This window comes from Sceloporus undulatus, chromosome 5, assembly GCF_019175285.1.
Source record: "Sceloporus undulatus isolate JIND9_A2432 ecotype Alabama chromosome 5, SceUnd_v1.1, whole genome shotgun sequence".
In the NCBI taxonomy this organism is placed as follows: domain Eukaryota; kingdom Metazoa; phylum Chordata; class Lepidosauria; order Squamata; family Phrynosomatidae; genus Sceloporus; species Sceloporus undulatus.
The window spans coordinates 121,581,242-121,599,928 of NC_056526.1; the positions used below are offsets into that span (position 1 = coordinate 121,581,242).

General features: G+C 42.4%; 2 protein-coding genes across 12 annotated transcripts in view; one reads left to right on the forward strand and one right to left on the reverse strand.

Moving 5' to 3' along the window:
- The window catches only part of SCFD2 (sec1 family domain containing 2), a 166,960-nt gene extending 160,269 nt beyond the window's left edge, over positions 1-6,691 (reverse strand). The window contains 2 exon segments of the mRNA XM_042468062.1: positions 3,160-3,328; positions 5,777-6,691. Coding sequence (XP_042323996.1) covers positions 3,160-3,328; positions 5,777-6,620 — 1,013 coding nt within the window. The 5' untranslated portion in view covers positions 6,621-6,691.
- Positions 6,692-14,489: 7,798 nt separating this feature from the next.
- FIP1L1 (factor interacting with PAPOLA and CPSF1) overlaps positions 14,490-18,687 on the forward strand; it is a 48,183-nt gene continuing 43,985 nt past the window's right edge. For 6 of the 11 annotated variants that reach the window (XM_042467543.1, XM_042467545.1, XM_042467546.1 and 3 more), the window contains exons 1-3: positions 14,491-14,669; positions 16,247-16,286; positions 18,551-18,611. In XM_042467543.1, coding sequence (XP_042323477.1) covers positions 14,588-14,669; positions 16,247-16,286; positions 18,551-18,611 — 183 coding nt within the window. In that variant the 5' untranslated portion in view covers positions 14,491-14,587. Of the gene's footprint in view, positions 14,670-16,246; positions 16,287-18,550; positions 18,612-18,687 lie in introns of all 11 variants that reach the window. The other 5 variants (XM_042467550.1, XM_042467548.1, XM_042467552.1 and 2 more) reach the window with 3 other exon arrangements.

The following is an 18,687-nucleotide window of genomic DNA, read 5'->3' on the forward strand; positions in this document are numbered from 1 at the left end:
CTGGAGTGTGGCTTTGGTGTGACTTCTGGACTCTTAGGACGCATGCATCATTGAAACATCATACCTCCACTGTGACTCAAAGCAGCTTTATTTTGGCTGTCTGTAACAGGCCATTGTTTAATCTTGTTTTAAGGGGGGCATTATGTATATATGGATGTATTTTAACCTGTTGTACACCGCTTTGATTGCCTGGCAAAAAGCGGGATAGAAATAAAAATTTTATTATTTTTTTTTATTATTCATATGTCTTTCAGGGTGTCAAGGACAAAGCAAAGAAAATGATGGCTACATTAGCAGTGATTCCAGGTAGCCTAACATCAATGCTGCAGACACTGGATGTTTGGACTGACTATATGTGGCAACAACGGATGTGTTAATGAAAGGAGGGAATCTGATGAAACCAGTCGTTGATTTGGTAGTGAAATGGGTAAAAGATGCTTGGCATTGAATTCCACCAGAAAGGGTGAAAAAGTCATTCCTGAAATGCAGCATTAGCAATGCCATGAATGGCACTGAAAATTATGGCAACTATGAAGACAAAGATGAATCAGCATCAGATAATTATTCAATAAATTTTAATAGTACAGACAAAGTTTATGCCAATAATGTCAATGAAGAACAGTTCCACTGTTTATTCAGTTATTCCAGTGATGAAGAATTAAGCTTTTAAGGATTTGGATATAACATTTGTGTATGTTTGTCAGCTTTTCTGCCTTATAATCAAAGCAAAGTTATCACATTAATGTTAAAGGCTGTAATCACTGCTAATGTTGCCATATATTCCTTTGCTTCATCTTTTACATCCTTTTTGACATGTCCCTAAATGTTACCCACAACTTATATCAGAACCCACATTTCTATCCCTAAAACCTGCCCTTGACTTATACATGAGGTCATCTTATACATGGATGCTTTTGGAGGTGCTTTTATTTGGTATTCCTGCATGGCAGAGGACCTTGAGGTCTCTTCCAACTCTATGATTCTATGATGCTATGAGCATAAACAGTAATCCTCCATTACCTCTATGTATTACTCCTCCTTGTGTCACATTTAAAATGTCCCAGTTTCTCTCCCCTACACATTTCCTCTGTTGAAATCAATAGTACTTTAAAAAAAAAAGTTCATACCTATTGTATTCTGTATTTCAGGACAAGCCATGTATCCTATTCTGCATCATTCAAGGCTGAAGAACTACAATTGTGTCTGAAACAAACAGGGCAAATGGCTAGAAACAGATACTGAAGCTGAGTTTCTTGATTTTTCTGCTAGCCTATGATAATTTTGGTCCAGCTTCCTGTGTTGATGACCCTGCCCAGTTTCAGTCACAGGAGATGTCAATAGCTAGATCAGGGATGTCCTGGATATAAGACATATGCTTTTGTAGCTAGTTACAGCACAAACATCCTAGCTATACTGTAATGTAGATGGTATGAAAACCTAAATTACTATTGGGACTTAAAACATCACACTATGTGACACAAGGATTAATATACAGGACTATCCTGAAAATAAATCTAGGACTCCAAGATATGCCAGCCTGGAGACAAACAAGGGGTGCACTGTTTGCACCCGCTAGAAGAGTTCAGGATCTGACCTGCCCCTCAACCACAGACTACACAACAAATAAGATCCACCAACAGGTAACCCCAGAAAAGAACATACAAGCCAATGGTACTAAAGCATCTTGCTCCCATTTTATCAAGAAGGAACCATTCTTCTCTTCTCCTTTTCACTGCTTGTTTTGTACTACATGTAACCAGACCATTAATGAAATGTTCTATGTGTATATAAATACACGTGGTTTAGGTATTTGTTGGAAACATTGTATCTCTACCTATAAGGCTGCCTGTGCTTTGAGATATTCTGGGGAAATCCTTCTCTTGTCTCCACTATCTTCACAGGTATATCCGGGGGGACCATGGGAGAGGCCCTTCTCAGCATTAACTCCTAGGCTTTGGAACCTCTTTCCAGGAGAAACTCAACCAGCATCCACCTTGTTATTCTTCCATAGAAAGTTGAACACATTTCTGTTATTTGGTAAAAGGACTGACTACTTATGTGGAAAGGGTCTTTATTAATGAGTTCTACTGTCTATATTTGTTGTTGTTTTTCTTTTTTAATTGCATACTTTTAATTTTATGGATTGTTTAATTGTACAATATGTACTTTTAGCTGTATCCATTTTAACCTTTGTCACCTACCTTGGTTCACAGTGATGGGGGGAAAGCATGATTATTAAATAAATCCATAATACCCTGATTGCATGCTGAATCCCATGTCCACAGAGTGGCTGGACAGAGCAACAAACATTGTAAAGAAAATCCTTTATAGGTCCACTCTGGTTTGGTGAAATGCCCTCATTAATGAGGAGACACAATCAAAGCCTGTGATTTGTGGAAGTGTAGCCCAGTCCACTGGCCACATGCAAGCCAGAATCAGTGCTCTCCTGTCCTACTTACTATCTTGGCTTCGATCCTCAGTGCTGTTATTCCTTTACTCCAGGGTGAACCTGCATGCTATATTATATACACAAGATGTTATTGCTGCCTACCAAATCCTCCTATGTGTGCATCTGCATCTTCCAGTAAGGATATACAGTGTTTGTATCTTTCAATTTGGGTTAATGAGTAAATCAGTAAAAGGAAATGTCATTGCTAAGTAGCCACCATTGCAGACTCTAGTGATGATGATTTGAAAACAAAATTTATAAAAAATTAAAGGAAGGTATGTATTACCATGCATAGTCTTGCAAAATCAGTGCTCCAAGAATGTATTGTTAAAAGATGGTATAAAAATGCTGCCAATAAAGAAATCTTAATCTTCACTACCATGAAGCACATCAGATAGAATGCAGTGTCTTCTGACATGAGTATGACCTATGCTCATCAAACATATTCTTGTTATGATCTTCAGGTTGAGTGATCTGTCTCTGATTGGACAGCAATAAACATCAAGTCTCAGACGAATGAAGAAATTACATTAGTGTGCATTCAGTCTTCACTTTTAGTTTTACATAGGAAAGAGATATGCATACCAAATCTGCTTCCAAGAACCCATTTCTCATGCCTGAGAGTCATGGTGCAGAATTCAAAGACAATATGTCATATAGAAAATACTCCTCTACCCACCTCACTCATATAGATCTGAAAACTGTCTTACTTTGGTTGGGCCAGGCAGCCTGGTGCTATAATGTTGCAATTTGCATCATCAGTCCGAAGGTTTGTGAGTTCCAGCATGCTGACCATTACATCATTCCTATGACCCTGAAGTTTAGTAAGCACAGAGAGAATCTTCTCTGCTAAGTTGTCACCATGATGACCAACTGTTCCTGAAAAAGGAAAATGATCCAATGAAGGGCAGAGATTATTATTCAAAACCAATACTGTTAGATAAGAGGATAGTTAAAAAGAATATTTGATCAATGTCAAAATTATAAAGAAAATTCATTTTACAGGCTGGTCCTCTGAAAGCCTTTTTTAAAAAATAAAAAACAAAACCCCTATCTTACTACTACTAATAACACCAAAGCCAAGAAATGTTGCTGCTTACTACTACCACTAAGAATAAGAATCTTAAAAAGGAATGTCCCAGCTCTGTTTTGTGCTCCTCACAAGCCCTGCTGCTACAAATGCCACTGAGTTTTGGTTTCAGGCAGTGAGGGTCTGGTTTTGTGAGAGTCCAGAAGTTAGGGACTGTGAGGGCTAAAGTTTGGAAGGAAAGGACTTGGCTCTAAGACCAAGCTCAGAGTGAGGGAGTTTCAGGGATAGATAGCCTGAGGGCTAATATAGAAATAAGGTTGGAAAGACCACAGTACATAAGAACTGTGTGAGGGTCCTAAAAGAGAATACAGTTGGCCCTTCGTATACACTGATTTTTTATACACAGATTCAAGCATCCACGGTTTGAAAATGTTCCAAAAAAGTATAAATTTCAAATATCAAACCTTGATTTTCCATTTTTTATAAGGGACACCATTTTGCTATGTCATTATATTTAATGGGACTGGAGCATGCACGGATTTTGTTATACACGGGGGATCTTGGAACCAAACCCCAGCGTATAATAAGGGCCCACTGTACTTGTTGTTTAATAGATTTGTAAAGTTGAAACAAAGTGTAACAAGAATATGTGAACATAATCTTGTAACAAATGAAACACTGACCACCAACATTTAAATAAAATTGTATTGTTCTTTTATTCAAGCTTATGTGAACCTGGGATTATTTTCCACGTTACGAAGAAATAAAGTAAACCCATAGAATATACCAGTAAATAAAAGTGGTCTGAAACTTTACATATTTGGACAGCTGTAGGTTGTACAATACCTGCTAGAGCTGCCCACTCAGATAAAAGAGTTTTGGTGAAGGAGACGTTTGTCACATAATTTGGTGGCAGTGCCATGAACTGTGAAATCCGATGGCTGGAGGTGGGCTTAAGAGTGTGCTTGAACATTGGTGCGAGAAGAGTTTTGAGTTCGAGTTACCAGCAACCTAAAGAGTGTGACTGAACTTAAAAGTATAGAAGTTAAGTGATAATAAGGTGTAAGAGTCAGAGGAATAATCTCTGTTAAAGCTAATTTGTAAGAGATTACTCGGGAAGGGACCACGCTGGAGCAAAGTGTTAATATCAGTCCCTGACGTAATTTGCTTGAGGTAATTAAAGGGGATTGAAGGGGGAAAAGGTTCAATAAATGGAGTGAGATTGGGTGTAAACCCTCCATCTGGAAAAAGTACCAGAGAAAGAGCAGACTGAAGGAAAATTTCTTTAAAAACTGATTTCTGAGGTAAAACATTGGCGTAAAGTAAGAAATCACTGGTTGGACATCAAGAAACAAATACTACCGGAGGAACCTTCTGCTAAAGAAATATTTAAGAGTATTTCCTGAGATAAAAGTCTTGGTTATTGGTAAGCAAATACTGGAATAATGCCTCCAAAGAAAGTCAAACCGCCTTCAGTACCAAAGGTGGTTGGTGAAGAGGTGATGGCTAGTGTGGACACCGCAGTACCAAACACACTGCAGAAATAATCCACTTTGAGACCGCTTTAACTGTCCTTGCTCAGCACTAGGGAATCCTGGAAGTTGCAGTTTATTGTGGCACCAGAGCTCTCTGGCTAAATGTCTCACAAAATGACACTTCCCAGAATTCCCTAGCATTGAACCAGGGCAGTTAAAGTGGTCTCGAACTGGATTATTTATGCAGTGTGTTTTGGACCCTCATTATCTGAACCTCCTGAGAGTGTGGAGATTTGGAACATAAAGCAGAAAATTAAAATGGCCAGAATTGAAAAAGAAAATGAGAGGCTTTTAAAAGAAAAAGCAGTGTCAAACTGTGTTATTTCTGCAGTGCAGATTAAAACTTTGTCCACATTCTGGGGGCAAAATGGCTTTAATTGCAGAAACAGTAACTTCAGCCCTGAAGCATCCACTATAACAGCAGTTCAGTTTCAAAGCACACAACAAGGCAACTACCATCCAAGCACTCAGCAAGGCTAGAATACCTGAGCTTTTATTCTAATGAGATCTTTGGATCTCTCTTTTCCAATAGCATGACCAGGGTTTAGCTCTGAGTCTGTAACTACTCCCAACTTTGAGTTGCTATTCCCAACTCAGAAGTGGAGGAAGAGAAGAAGAAATTGTGTTGACTTGCTTTTCAGAAATGATTCCCTTTAGAGAGATCTGCAAGTATGGCACCTCATAGGAGGCAGTCACTTACAACACTGCGTATTTTCTATCATCTGAGAATAATATCCAACAGCAAATTATCACAGTTCTTACCTGTCAAATCTAAAGACCTGTCCAGAAAGATGACAGAAGCTCTATTTTGTGCCATTTTCTTTCTGGTCTTAGCCTGGGGGTAATTTGCCAAATCCCCTGCAATGATCCTGCTCAGTGCTCCAACCGCAAAACATTCCTCCCGGACACTGAGGGCCTCAAATAAGTTGTTTAAATCGGACACCAGTGACCTGATCTCAAGTTGCAGCTCTGAAGACAGGGATGAGAGGTCAACATCAGTCAAGCTAGCAAATTTTTTCTTCTCTGGCTTAGTACTATTGATCCGTGACAAATCTTCAGCCATTAGGGGGAAAAGGGAGGAAAAGGCAGGAGTCACAAAGAGGTGATGCCCAATGGGTGCCAGAAATAAAGCCGCTTCGTGCACCTCTGCGGTGTAGTTCATGTTGCCCATCCATTGGCAGAGCTTCTCTTCAAACTGCTCAAAGACCACCTGGCTGCAGCCTTCGGCCTCAGCGCCGCTGAAAGCGCCATGGGCCTGCAAGTGCACCGTGTGGCTGACAGCTGTGAAAACCACACAGTACTGGAAGTGGCTGAGGCTCACAATGTCGTGGATGATGTCCACCGTCCTGCCTTTCAACAAGGTGCTCACCACAAAAACCGCCTTGGGTTGCTCAGGCCGCCCAGACTCAAAGCTGGAAAACTCCTTGACATTGAGAGCCCCGGCTTGGAAGAGCTTCCCTGCTCCTCCCCAGGCCCAGTGGAGGCTCTCGGCGCAAGGGGAGTCCATGAACACCACCGCCCGCTTCACCTTGGCAAAGACCTGCTCCCAGGCGTGCTGGCAGAAAGACAACATCCCTGCAGGGGAGGAGGAGGAGGATGCAGACATCCCAGGAGGAAGAGGAAGGAGGAAGAGGAGGAAGAAAAGGAGGAGGTGGGGGAAGAGGGAGGGAGAGGAGAAGGAATAAGGAGGGAGAGGAAGAAGAGGAAGAAGGAAGAGGAACAAGAGGAGGAGGAAAAGGAAGAGGAAGGAAAGGAGGAAGAGGAGGAGGAGGGGAGAGGAAGGAGAGGAGAATGAGTAAGGAGAAAGAAGAGGAAGAGGGAAGAGGAAGAAGAAGAGGAGGAGGAAGAAGAGGAGGTGGTGGAGGAGGAAGAAGATGGAGAGGAGAAGGAAGAAGGGGAAGAGGAAGAAGAAAAGGAGGAGGTGGAAGAAGTGGAGGAAGAGCAGGAGGAGAAGAAAGAAGGAGGAAGAGGAAGAAGAAGAAGGGGAGGAGGAGGAAGAAGAGAAGGTGGAGGAGGAGGAAAAGGAAGAGGAAGGAGAAGAAGGAAGAAGGAGGAAGAGAAAGAAGGAGAGGAGGAAGAAGAGAAGGAGGAAGAGGAAGAAGAGGCGGAGGAGGAAGGGAAGGAATAAGAAAAGAAAGAAGAGCAGCCCAGTGTCTCCTTGCCTTCTTCAACGGGGAGGAAGATGAGTGGAGGAGGATGAGCACAGTATTAGGAGGGAGCCTTTTTATTCTCTCTGAAGGGAGCCCCTGTTGTGTGTGTGTGTGAGAGAGAGAGAGAGAGAGAGAAGGGGCCCGATCTACACACAGCAGCTCTTCAGCAGACACGGAGCGGGGCGGGAAAGAAGAAACTTAAAAGCCACATACACAACACAGGCGCCCAGGAAGGAAGGAAGGCGGCAGCTTGACAGCATCACCAGCCCTAGCTCACTCACGCCTCCAGCTGGCGCGGGAAAGTGACGTCGTTTCCCAGCGCTGATTGGTTGATGGAGGCAACCAGAAGCCGGAAGCAAGCGTCAGCTGTTTGTTGCTGACATTCGACTGTTTGGTTCGCAGGCGACAGGAAGCAGGCAGAGGGCCCAGGTCCCCCTCCTCCTGCCTCCCTCCCTCCTTCTCCTCTGCTTTGAGCCTTTGCCCTCCTCTGGCGCCATTTTCAGTCCTGGTCCAGTTTTTCAGGCATGGTATTTCCCCTTTTTTAAAGAGTAGTGTAAGTCACACTCTCTCAGCCTCAGGGCAAAGCAATGGCAGCCCCCCTCTGAACAAATGGTGCCTAGAAAACCCCATGATAGGGTCACCTTAGGCACAAAAAAGCATCAACAGCTTGGTTTGAGCATTGGAGGACAGCTCTGCAGAGCAGGGTTCGAATCCCCGCTCAAACATGGGAACCCTTGAACAAGTCACACTCTCTCAGCCTCAGAGAGAGGCAAGGGGCAAAAACCAGGGTGACCAGACATCGTAGCCGTAAAGGAGGACAAGTCACTTTGGGATGGTGGGTGTTACCAAATAAAAGCTCAAAACACAAATAAAAAGATAAATTCATACTTCGCATTCATTGCTCAGATTGGAGGACATCTTGAAATTCCTCCTGGACAGGTTGAAATGGGAAAGGAGGACATCTGGTTGCCCTGACAAAAAACCCTCTGAACAAAATCTGCCAGGGAACCCATAGGGTCACCGTAACTCAGAAACGACTTTGAAGGCAGACAACAGCAAACAACCATTGGTACATAGGGCCTACATACCCTAAAGGCACCAGATCTCATCTGATCTTTGAGGCTAAGCAGGGTCAGTCCTGGTCAGTACTTGCATAGGGCACAGCCAATGAGTAGCAGGTGCTGCCCAGTATATTTCAGAGGAAGGAACTGGCAGAACCATCTCTATGAGTATTATCCCTTTCCTAAAGTTGTTTGTTGTTGTGTGCCTTCAGGTCATTTCCAACTTATGGTGACCCTAAGGGGTTTTCTTGGCAAGTTTCTTTGCAGGGGGGGGGGTGCCATTGCCTTTTCCTGAGGCTGAAAAGGGGTGCCTTGTCCAGGGTCACCCAAAGGATTTACATGGCTGAGCTGGAATTTGGACCTTAGTCTCCAGAGTCATAGCCCACTGCTCAAACCACTACACCACACTGGCTCATGGGGTTGCTATGAGGCAAACTGAGGGCACATGTACATTGGTACATAGGCCTGTTACAGACAGCCAAAATAAAGCTGCTTCGAGTCACAGTGGAAGTAGGGTGTTTCAATGATGCATGCATCCTAAGAGTCCAGAAGTCGCACCAAAGCCATGCTCCATCCCTAAGGACTGGAGCATGGCTTTGGTGTGGCTTCTGGACTCTTAGGACGCATGCATCATTGAAACACCATACCTCCACTGTGACTCGAAGCAGCTTTATTTTGGCTGTCTGTAACAGGCCATAAATCATTTGTAGACTTTGCACTGTGCAAAGTAGAAATCATATAAGTAGTTGCCGACTAGTAGAATAATCCCCAAACAATTACTTTCTTCTCAGGTTAAGTATCTATTACCTGAAATCCTTGGACTAGAAGTGTTTTGGATTTCAGAGTTGTTAGGATTTTGGAATATTTGCATATATGTATGCGATATCCTGGAGATGGGACCCAAATCTCTAAACTTGAAATTCATTAATATACACTTTATACACATAGTCTGAAGGTAATTTTATACACAGTATTTTAAAATAATTTTCTGCATGAATCAAAGTTTATTTACACTGGACCATCAGATGTCACTAACTTAGCCACCCATGTGGGTAATTTGGGGTTTTGGACTATTTCAGATTTTGTATATCCACGTAAGGGAGACTCAACCTTTAAGCCTTTTTTGTTATTCTTGAATATCACATCCTGGAAATCTTATGGTGCAAACCAATAAGTGCTCAGTGCTCAGGGATAAGCCCCGCTGAATTCTATCCTGCTTTCTCCCAGGTAGGTAGGTACAGTATAGGATTATAGGATGTAAGTTGTTTAAAATGGTTATGCAATAAATGCATTTGGAAGCATAGAGTTTTAAAAAGAAAGGGATGATACAAACTACTGGTAGAATTCAGTGGAACAAATGAAAGTCAGTCAAAATTCAAATGAGCACAGGAACCTTTAAATGACTGGTAGTGATGCAAACAATTAACTTCAGCAAACTATGTAAGGGTTCAACATTTTTAGATACCAGTAGTTCTTCACCACCCCTTCATATCAGTTTGTACAATCCAAACTGCAATGTGCTGCAAGAAAAAGTTGAAATAACAGAACGAGGAAATGTGGCTGTTGTTCCAAATCACGAATGTAAATTAATCTATGGATTCTAGCCAAGGGACACAATATATTCTAAGAGTGAAATCTCTCATTACATCTGAACACGATACCTGGACAAACCATGGATATTAGGAAACCACACAGTGAGTCTTATTCGAAACCCCTTTCCACACATCAGCTGATCTCCAGCACAGTTTCCCAACCAGGTGCTCTCTAGATATTCCATCTAGACATTAGAAAGAACCTCCTGATGATAAGAGCTGTTTGACAGTGGAACTTGCTGCCTCAGAGAGTGATGGAGTCTCCTTCTTTGAAGATTTCTAAACAGGTTGGATGGCCATCTGTCAGGAGTGCTTTGATAGTGTCTTCCTGCATGGCAGGGGACTGGACTGGATGAACCCTGTGGTCTCTTCCAACTATGAGTTCTATGAATTGCAGTTCCCATCATACCTAGCCGGTATGGCCCATTAGGCTTGAAAAGACAGCTCTAGAACATCCTTGTGTAACAACAAGATAAGGGAGGCCAAATGAATGGTACGGCCCATTGCAATCTAATAACCTGCATCTGGGAAGTTTTTTCATATTGAGGTGGGTGGTTGTAATTTTGTACAAACTGGAATAAAAATACACGTTCATTAAATATATCAGATAAAATATTAAATGTTTATTCATATTTCCACTTCTTTATAATACTAAATAAAAAGCAGTGAGTAAATCCTTTATGACGATAGTCTGTGTATTTCAAAAGGAAAAGTGCAATAATATGCATGCATTCCTCATATCTGCATATGTTTTGTATACAAAAAAAACAGACTCAACTTTTGCCTGAAGCAACCTTAACACGTCTGAACAGAAATCTTAAGATAATATTCATAAATATGTATTAGTCTTTACCTTGAATCTAAGAAGACCCTTTACATGTTTCAGCAAAACAATGTTTATGACAGAAAACTACCACCACCAAAAGCCATCTTTTTTCCAAACTTAATGTATTAATTTCCAATTTGTAGTTTTTACAGTGTTGTACACAGTGCTCTGAGAGTGGTGTAGTGGTTTGAGCACTGGACTATGACTTTGGAGATCAGGAAACCCACTGAGTGACCTAGGACGAGTTCCACTCTCTCAGCCTCAGAGGAAAGCAAAGGCTAGACCCCACAAAACAAACCTTGCCAAGAAACCCCCTGAAAACTGGGAGATGGCAAAATACTTTATCTGCCTAAGAAAACCTTATAAAATTCATGGGTTGCCATAATAATGATAATTATTATTTGCTATTATATTACCTTTCAGCATATTTAGCAATGCAAAAGTTAACTCCTACTCAATGGCCTTCATCTTTGAGTAGACAGGTATAAGGTAGATAAATATAATAAATGTGTTATTAATCCGCTTATAAATTTGGAGTTCTGTGATTCTATACATATATTTCCTCTGAATTTGTCCCAGTTTTAATGATTAATTTAGAACATAGAGGCTAAACACTGTGTTCTTGATTAGAATCTTACTGTACTTCAGGAATTTGTTTTTAAAATATTGCCATCTATTGTCATCCGTTATCTTCATAGTTTTTGTTTTCTCCAAATACATTTTCCCTCCACCAAAGCAGATTATATTGGCAAGTTGTTGTTGTTGTTAGGTGCCTTCAAGTCATTATGGGCTTATGCTGGTGACCCTAATGTGAACCTATCATGGAGTTTTCTGTGGCTGACTGTTTGAGATCCACCCAAGGTCTCCTAGTTGGTTTCCATGGTCAAGCAGGAAATCTTACCCAGATCTTCAGAATTAATTAATAATAATAATAATTTGTTTTATTTATATACCGCTATTCCAAAGATCATAGCGGTGAACAGCAAGTAAGCTAATTAGCAAGTAAGCTAATTTGCCCCCAACAGTCTGGGTACTCATTTTAGTGACCTCGGAAGGATGCAAGCCTGAGTCGAGCTTGGGCCCTTTTGCTGGTCTTGAACTCGCAACCTTGTGGTCTTGAGTGAATGGCTGCAGTACAGGCATTTACCCACTGCGCCACCAGGGCTCCTTACAGTCCAACACTCAAACCACACTGGCTCTATATTGGCCAATACTGTCTAAAGCACTGGGTGATAGTCTAATTATGCATGTTTATTCTGGGGTAAGCAAGGTGTAGTGATTTGAGCATTGGACTATGACTGGAGACCAGGGTTCAAAACCCCGCTCTGCCCACTATATAAGAACCCACTGGGTGAGCTTGGGCAAGGCATACTCAGACTCAGGAAGGAAAAGGCAAACCCCTGTCTGAACAACTCTCGCCTTAGACCAAGTGCCTGACCTTCCTTCACTGTTTAAAAGGCCTGGAAAGAAACATATAGAAAGACTGAGAAAATTCCTCAGGACTGAGCAAAAACAAAAGTGGTACAGCAGGTAGATCTATGTGAACCAAGAACCACTTGACAAGACTAATCTATGTTTATTGTCATTGTTCAGCCTTGGAACATTAATATGAGAAGTGATAATAAAGAGAATGTAAGTATATGCAGAATGCTTTCATCACAAGCAGCACACAAGCACCTGGAAGCCTTGAAAAATCAAGGGTGTGACTTCTAAACAAGGTTGAATTTTAGCACCACTTATTTTGCAAGTTTAATTTATGAAAAAAAAAGTGACTTTTCCTTTCTGCTCTAACTTCACTAAGCAGTGTGTGAAACGGAAGACCCTGAGGAATTAAGGACCAGAAGATAGCAGTACAAGAAAGGCACTTTCATTATGGGCGGTTGTGAAGGTAAATATTTTAAAGGAAATGGCAAGGTGGGGAGGTGTTACAGTTAAGAGTGGATGTCTGCAGAGTATGTAAGTGGAAGGAAAATAGAGTCAGATAACTTGTAGGCTTCCACTGCGCTGTATCAAAGGGCTGTTGATGAGTATAAAGTCGCATTTAAGTGCCCCATCCATTACAATCTACTAGTGAGTCAAAGATGGGCTTTGCACTTTGAAAAATGTTTTGGTCTAGTAAATCCACGGCTCATGCTCATATTCATGTGACTCCCAAACACTCATTTCCCCCATATCTTGGGGTGGGGAAGAATGGTTTAAAATGTATTTTGTTTCATACCCAAATTGGGTTTGACTTGAGACTCTTCCATGGTCATTGGCTTCACTGAAATGAGGCAAGCATTGTGTAGTAGAGGAAACAAATGAATAAAATCTTGATATTTTTTCTTGCTTGTTCAATTAATTAGTAAAGAATAACTAGTAAACTATGTAAAGAGATTTTGTATCACCTTTGAGACTAACTGAAATAAAGAAGTTAGCAGCACGAACTGTTGCAGACTTCGGTCTTCTTCCTCAGATACATTTGGAGGAGTGGAAAGCCAGGGACATATCTAGTCTCAAAGGTGCTACAAATTCTCTTTACATACTGATTTTAGAGACTAATGTGGCTATAACTTTGAATTCTAGTCCTGCCTAGTGAAAGCCAGTGTGGTGTAATGGTTTGAGTGTTGACTATGACTTTTGTGACCAAGGTTCAAATCCCTACCCAGACATAAAAATATATACATTCAAAAAAAAAAAACAAAAAACCAACCCCATTCATTTTGCCATCTTATGTAAGGGACACCATTTTACTATGCCATTGTATTCAATGGGACTTGAGCATCTATAGATTTTGATATCCACTGTGGGTCCTGAAACCAAACCCCAGTGAATACCAAGGGCCCAGTGTACTATCCAAAATCCACAAAACACTGTAACCCAAATGCACAAAATATAGGATGTAGGAGCTCTACTGACCTCTTTATCAGACACAGGTGTTAAAAATCAGGGAGGGGAAAGCAAAGAGAAAATGACAATGGTAGAGTCCCTGGCTTAGGTTTTGTTTTGTGAATTTGAGATGTGACTAGCGAATAAGCCCCACTGAATTTGGGATTTGCTTTGGGCAACACTTCCAATTACCACAGGGCCAAGGGACGAGGAGACTAGGGCTGCGTCCACACTGCAGGAATAACCCAGTTTGACACCACTTTAAATGCCCTGGCTCAATGCTGTGGAATCCTAGGGTTTGTAGCTTGTTGTTGTGGCACCAGAGCTTTGCTGGCAGTTAAAGCCGTGTCAAACCAAATGATTTCTACATTATGGATGCAAACAGAAATGTGCCCCACCAGGTTGCTCTGTTTCCCCAAACACAACAAGGCCTTGAAACGTTTTGAGCCATGGCAAAACTGCGGTGCGAAACACACTGCAGGAATAACCCAGTTTGAGGCCGCTTTAACTGTCCTGGCTCAGTGCTAGGGAATTCTGGGAATGCTAGTTTTGGGAGACCTTTAGCCTTCTCTGTCTGAGAGAGAGAGAGAGAGAGAGAGAGAGAGCTCTGGTGGCCACAATAAACTACGATTCCCAGGATTCTCTAAGAGCACTGAGCCAGGCCAGTTAAAGCGTCCTCAAAGTGGCAGTGTGTTTTGGACTGACTGATATATATTTCCCACAATGTACTTAAGCTACACATTTGCCAACGTTCCCTAGGCCTGAGCCCTGGCAGTTAAAGCGGTGTCAATGCGGGTTATTTCCCTGCGAAAGAAATAATGTGGACGCGGCCTAAGCGTCTCTTCTAGCTTCCTCCACTGAGGGAGGGAGGGAAGGAGGGAGGGGAAGAAGGAGGCGGGCTGCTTGGGCTGGCAGCAGGGGCGGAGAGAGAGACTGCTGAGTCCTCCTCCTCCTCCTGGCCTTGGAGGCGGGCGGGCGGGCAGGCGGGGGAAATTGACCCCGGTCCGTGTCGCAGGAGGCGCTTCTTCTCCTCGTTTGGGCTGGGCCTCCGAGGAGGAGGCGGGGGAAAAGCAGCCATGTCGGCGGGCGGCGAGGTGGAGCGGCTGTCGTCGGGCCTGAGCGGGGCCGGGGATGAGGAGGAAGAGTGGCTCTATGGCGGTACGAGGCTCCCTCACGACCTCCTCCTCCTCCTCCGCGCCGGCACAGGCCTCTCCCTCGGGGCCAAGCGAGGCCTGGAGGAGGGCGCTGGGGGTGACTAGGCCTCAGGCCTCGGGGTGATGCTGGCTTAGGCCGCGGCGAAGGCCTCGGGGGTTGGTGCTGCCACGGGTATCCGCACTGGTGAGATAACCCGGTTTGGGACTGCTTCAACTCTTTGTCTGTCTCTTGGCTATGGAATCCTGGGAGGTGGAGTTTGTTGTGGGGCCCAGAGCGGAGCACAGCAAACTCCAACTCCCAGAATTCCATAGCCAAGACAGAGAGAGATAGAGTGATCATTTCAAAGCCTGGTGTTTGGGGAAATAATGGGTCAATCCCAGGGCCTCTGGGACACACACACACTGCAGAAATAATCCAGTTTGAGATCGCTTTAACTGCCCCGGCTCAATGCTAGGGGGTTCTGGGAACTGTGGTTTTTGTGAGACGTTTAGCCTTCTCTGGCAGAGAGAGAGAGAGAGAGAGAGAGAGCTCTGGTGCCACAATAAACTACAAATCCCAGGATGCCAGCGCATGGAGCCATGGCAGTTAAAGTGGTGTCAAGCCAGATCCTGGTGCCAGAACAAACTAGGATCCTTGGGATTCCATAGCACTGAACCATGGCAGTTAAAGAGACGTCAAGCCAGACTACGATTCCCAGGATTCCATAGCATGAGCATGGAGCCATGGCAGTTAAAGTGGTGTGAAAGCAGATTATTTCTGCAGTGGGGATGCAACCCACTCTTTATTTCCTCTTCCTCCCACGTCTGTGTCTGCCTTGTACTTTGAGCCGCCATATTGCTATCCTTCCTGTTTGTCTGCCAAGATCTTTGAACCAGTAGTGACTTCTCTATAGTTAATCCTCCTTGCTGAAACAGACTACAAATGTGCATTACTGGGACCAACTGTTCTGGTCCTCTGCATGACTGAGAGTTACCCCAAGGTTTTCTTTTAATACTTCATTTGTATGTTTGTGTTACGAACACAAATTTAATGTGAGCATGTTGGAAATTGGGCTAGTAGTTAAGATACAAAGGGAACATGGCATAGACATTGATCCGAGCGGAATAAGACGATAGGTTCACCAAAGTTGGACAACATTTGAGGAATGGAACTAGGCGTAATAGATTAGTATATAATCTCCCAGTGTCCAAAAATGTTGACGCTGTTACAGGTACTACCTGCATATGCAGATTCATAAAGGATAATAAGTTTGGTGTCCACTGAAATACCGACACTGGGTTTTGTCTTTCCATATTTGGAGTATATACCTTTTGGCAACTATGCTGACTTGTGAGATTTATTTATAAAGCGCTGTAAGTTTTCCTGCACTCTTGCATAACATCTGTGTTACAGTTATGGGAGCAGGGCCAATAAAACCAGTAGTTATCCCAAGCTCCCCTAATGTGGCACATTATCGTAGTTTGAAAAATAGACCTGAAAATGGGAGAATGTATTTGTTTTGTACAAAACACAAGCCTATATGTTTATGAAGGATTCCCTCAAATGCCATAATTTTGAGATGATATTGTTGTTTTTAATAGATGAGAATGAAGAGGAGAGGTCAGAGGAAACACCTGCCAGGTTGGTATTCTGTCACTTGCCAGTCTTTGTACCATTGACTGTGAAATGTGTTGATAGCAAATTATTGTACTAAGTTTCCATTTACAGTAGTCCCTCGGGTTACGAAATTAATTCGTTCCGCGGCTCCGTTCGTAACCCGAGTAATTTCGCAACCCGAAAAGGCTAGCGGCTAGCGCTGGAAAGCCGCTAGCCGCGCTTTGCGGTTTGAATTTCGCGCCGAAAAAAAAATCGTAACCCGAAAAAAACATCGTAACCCGGAACAGTTTTTTCCTATCTATTTTTTTCGTATCCCGGAAATTTCATAACGCGATCAATTCGTATCCCGGGGTACCACTGTATAACTTTGAAGTGTTATCTTGATATGGAACAGATGTAATGTTTATAGCTGAATGTCTCACCTAATTGATAAAAACATAAGGTAGCTTTGCTTTTGCTGAGTACATACATATGACCTTTATTTGGCATCTGTTTGAATACATACCCCAGGAGAACTTTTCTCCAGCAGAGCTTTTCACAAGGCTGTGTGTATGGGCCTTTGAATCACTTGTTGACTTATGGTGACCCCCTGAATTTCATAGGATTTTCCTAGACAAGAAATGCTCAAGAGATGGTTCTGCCAGTCCCTTCATCTGAAATACACCCTATAGCACCTGGTATTTGTTGGTGGTCTTCCATCCAAGTACTAACCAGGGCTGACCCTGTTTGGCATCTAGGATCAGATGGGATCTCATGCCTTTAGAGTGGGTTACTGTGCCCAAATTGTAGTCATATTGATCTTTCCAAGCTTGTTGTTTTAGAAGGTGTTCCTGATTGCATTTTAAAATGCATCTAAATAAGAAAGCATTATAAATATGAACAAGCATGGTGGCTCTTTTATAGAAGCTGTTTAAAAGTCTGATAATTTTTGTTTCATTTGTGATGATAGGATCTGTTTATGGGATGGTCTTCTAGGGATTCAAAATTTGAGGAATTAAGTGGACTACATAATGTTTGTCTGATTAAAACGTTTTGGTATTCCTAGGGATCTAGCTAGCATATACAGTATTTTTTTTTATTGTAAGAATAATTCACTTGTATTACAATTAAAATGTATACGGTATTTTCCAACATTGAGTCAGTTATGAATAGCAGGCTATACACTAGTGAGTGACACATTTCTGTGATAAATAAAGGGAAGCTCTGTCTAGTAATTAATGATCCAGATCATTTTTCTCCTGAAAGCTGAATAGTAAAAATGTAACACAACACGTAATTTTCATTGCCTCTCAGAAGCCAAAATGGAATAATTGTGCCACAATTCTATTTGATTACTCAGTTATTGTCTTAGGAGGCTATACAGACGGGCAGCTAAAGGCTGCCCCTGTATGCCCTGAATTGGTGCTGCAGCAGCCGCGTGCTGCGGCACCAATCTGTGTTCCAAAAGAAGCTGCTCTGAGCAGCTTCCTGGAAGTGGTGTCATTGGTGCGCTCGTGCGCCATCATGACGCCTGTTCCGGCCAGCGCCATTTGGGTGCTGCGCGCAGGAGGCATCATCATGGCATGCACAGTCTGGACAGGTGCACGGTAGGGTTGGGAGCGTGTGAACACTCAGCCCTATCTAGCCCTAGTTCGGGTTCAGGCTGGCATAAAGTGCCGGTCTGTACATACCCCCTTAGTTTCCATAAAGGGTAGTTCTGCTGAGATTATCTTTTTGTCCAACAAAAATGCAATAATTTATATATAAGACATATGTAGTTTTAATTTAATCCAGTCTACCATGTATACTTGACTATATGTTGACCTCATCTATAAGTCAAGGGCAGATTTTGGGGGCAAAATACTAGATTTTGATGTGACTTGTGGATAAGTCAAGGAAAAGCTTAGGGGCATGTAACAAAGGATGTAAAGGACAAGGCTTACTTTCTTCATACAGGAATGTCTTATTCAGATCCTTCTAATCCCAGTTCCACTCTCCAGTCCTTTATAGGGAAGCATCAAAGAAGTGCCACCACTGCCATTTTATCACTCAAGCATTCAAAATGGCCAGAAGTGGCACCATTGTGGAAAGAGTAGAGATGGTTGGTGCTTCTTTTAGGTGTTCCCAGGATGGACTAAGCTCTTATCTTTCACCACAGAGATGGGGAAGAGTTAAAATACAGTATTTACATTGACTTGTTGATAAGTTGACAAAGCCTTTTTGGGTCAAGGTTTTTATTAAAATGTCTAGACTTGTATGTGATACAGACAACATCCAGTAATGGTTTAATTTTATTTTTTATTTTTAAGTGCTCAACCCCCTTCTGGAAATGAAGAAGAAGCAGCCACTGAGAATGGTGTAGTGAAAACGGTAATAGTAATAAAAACAAACATTTCACAAAATGATTGCATATTCTTCGGTTTTCAGCAAAATTTTTGTGATAACT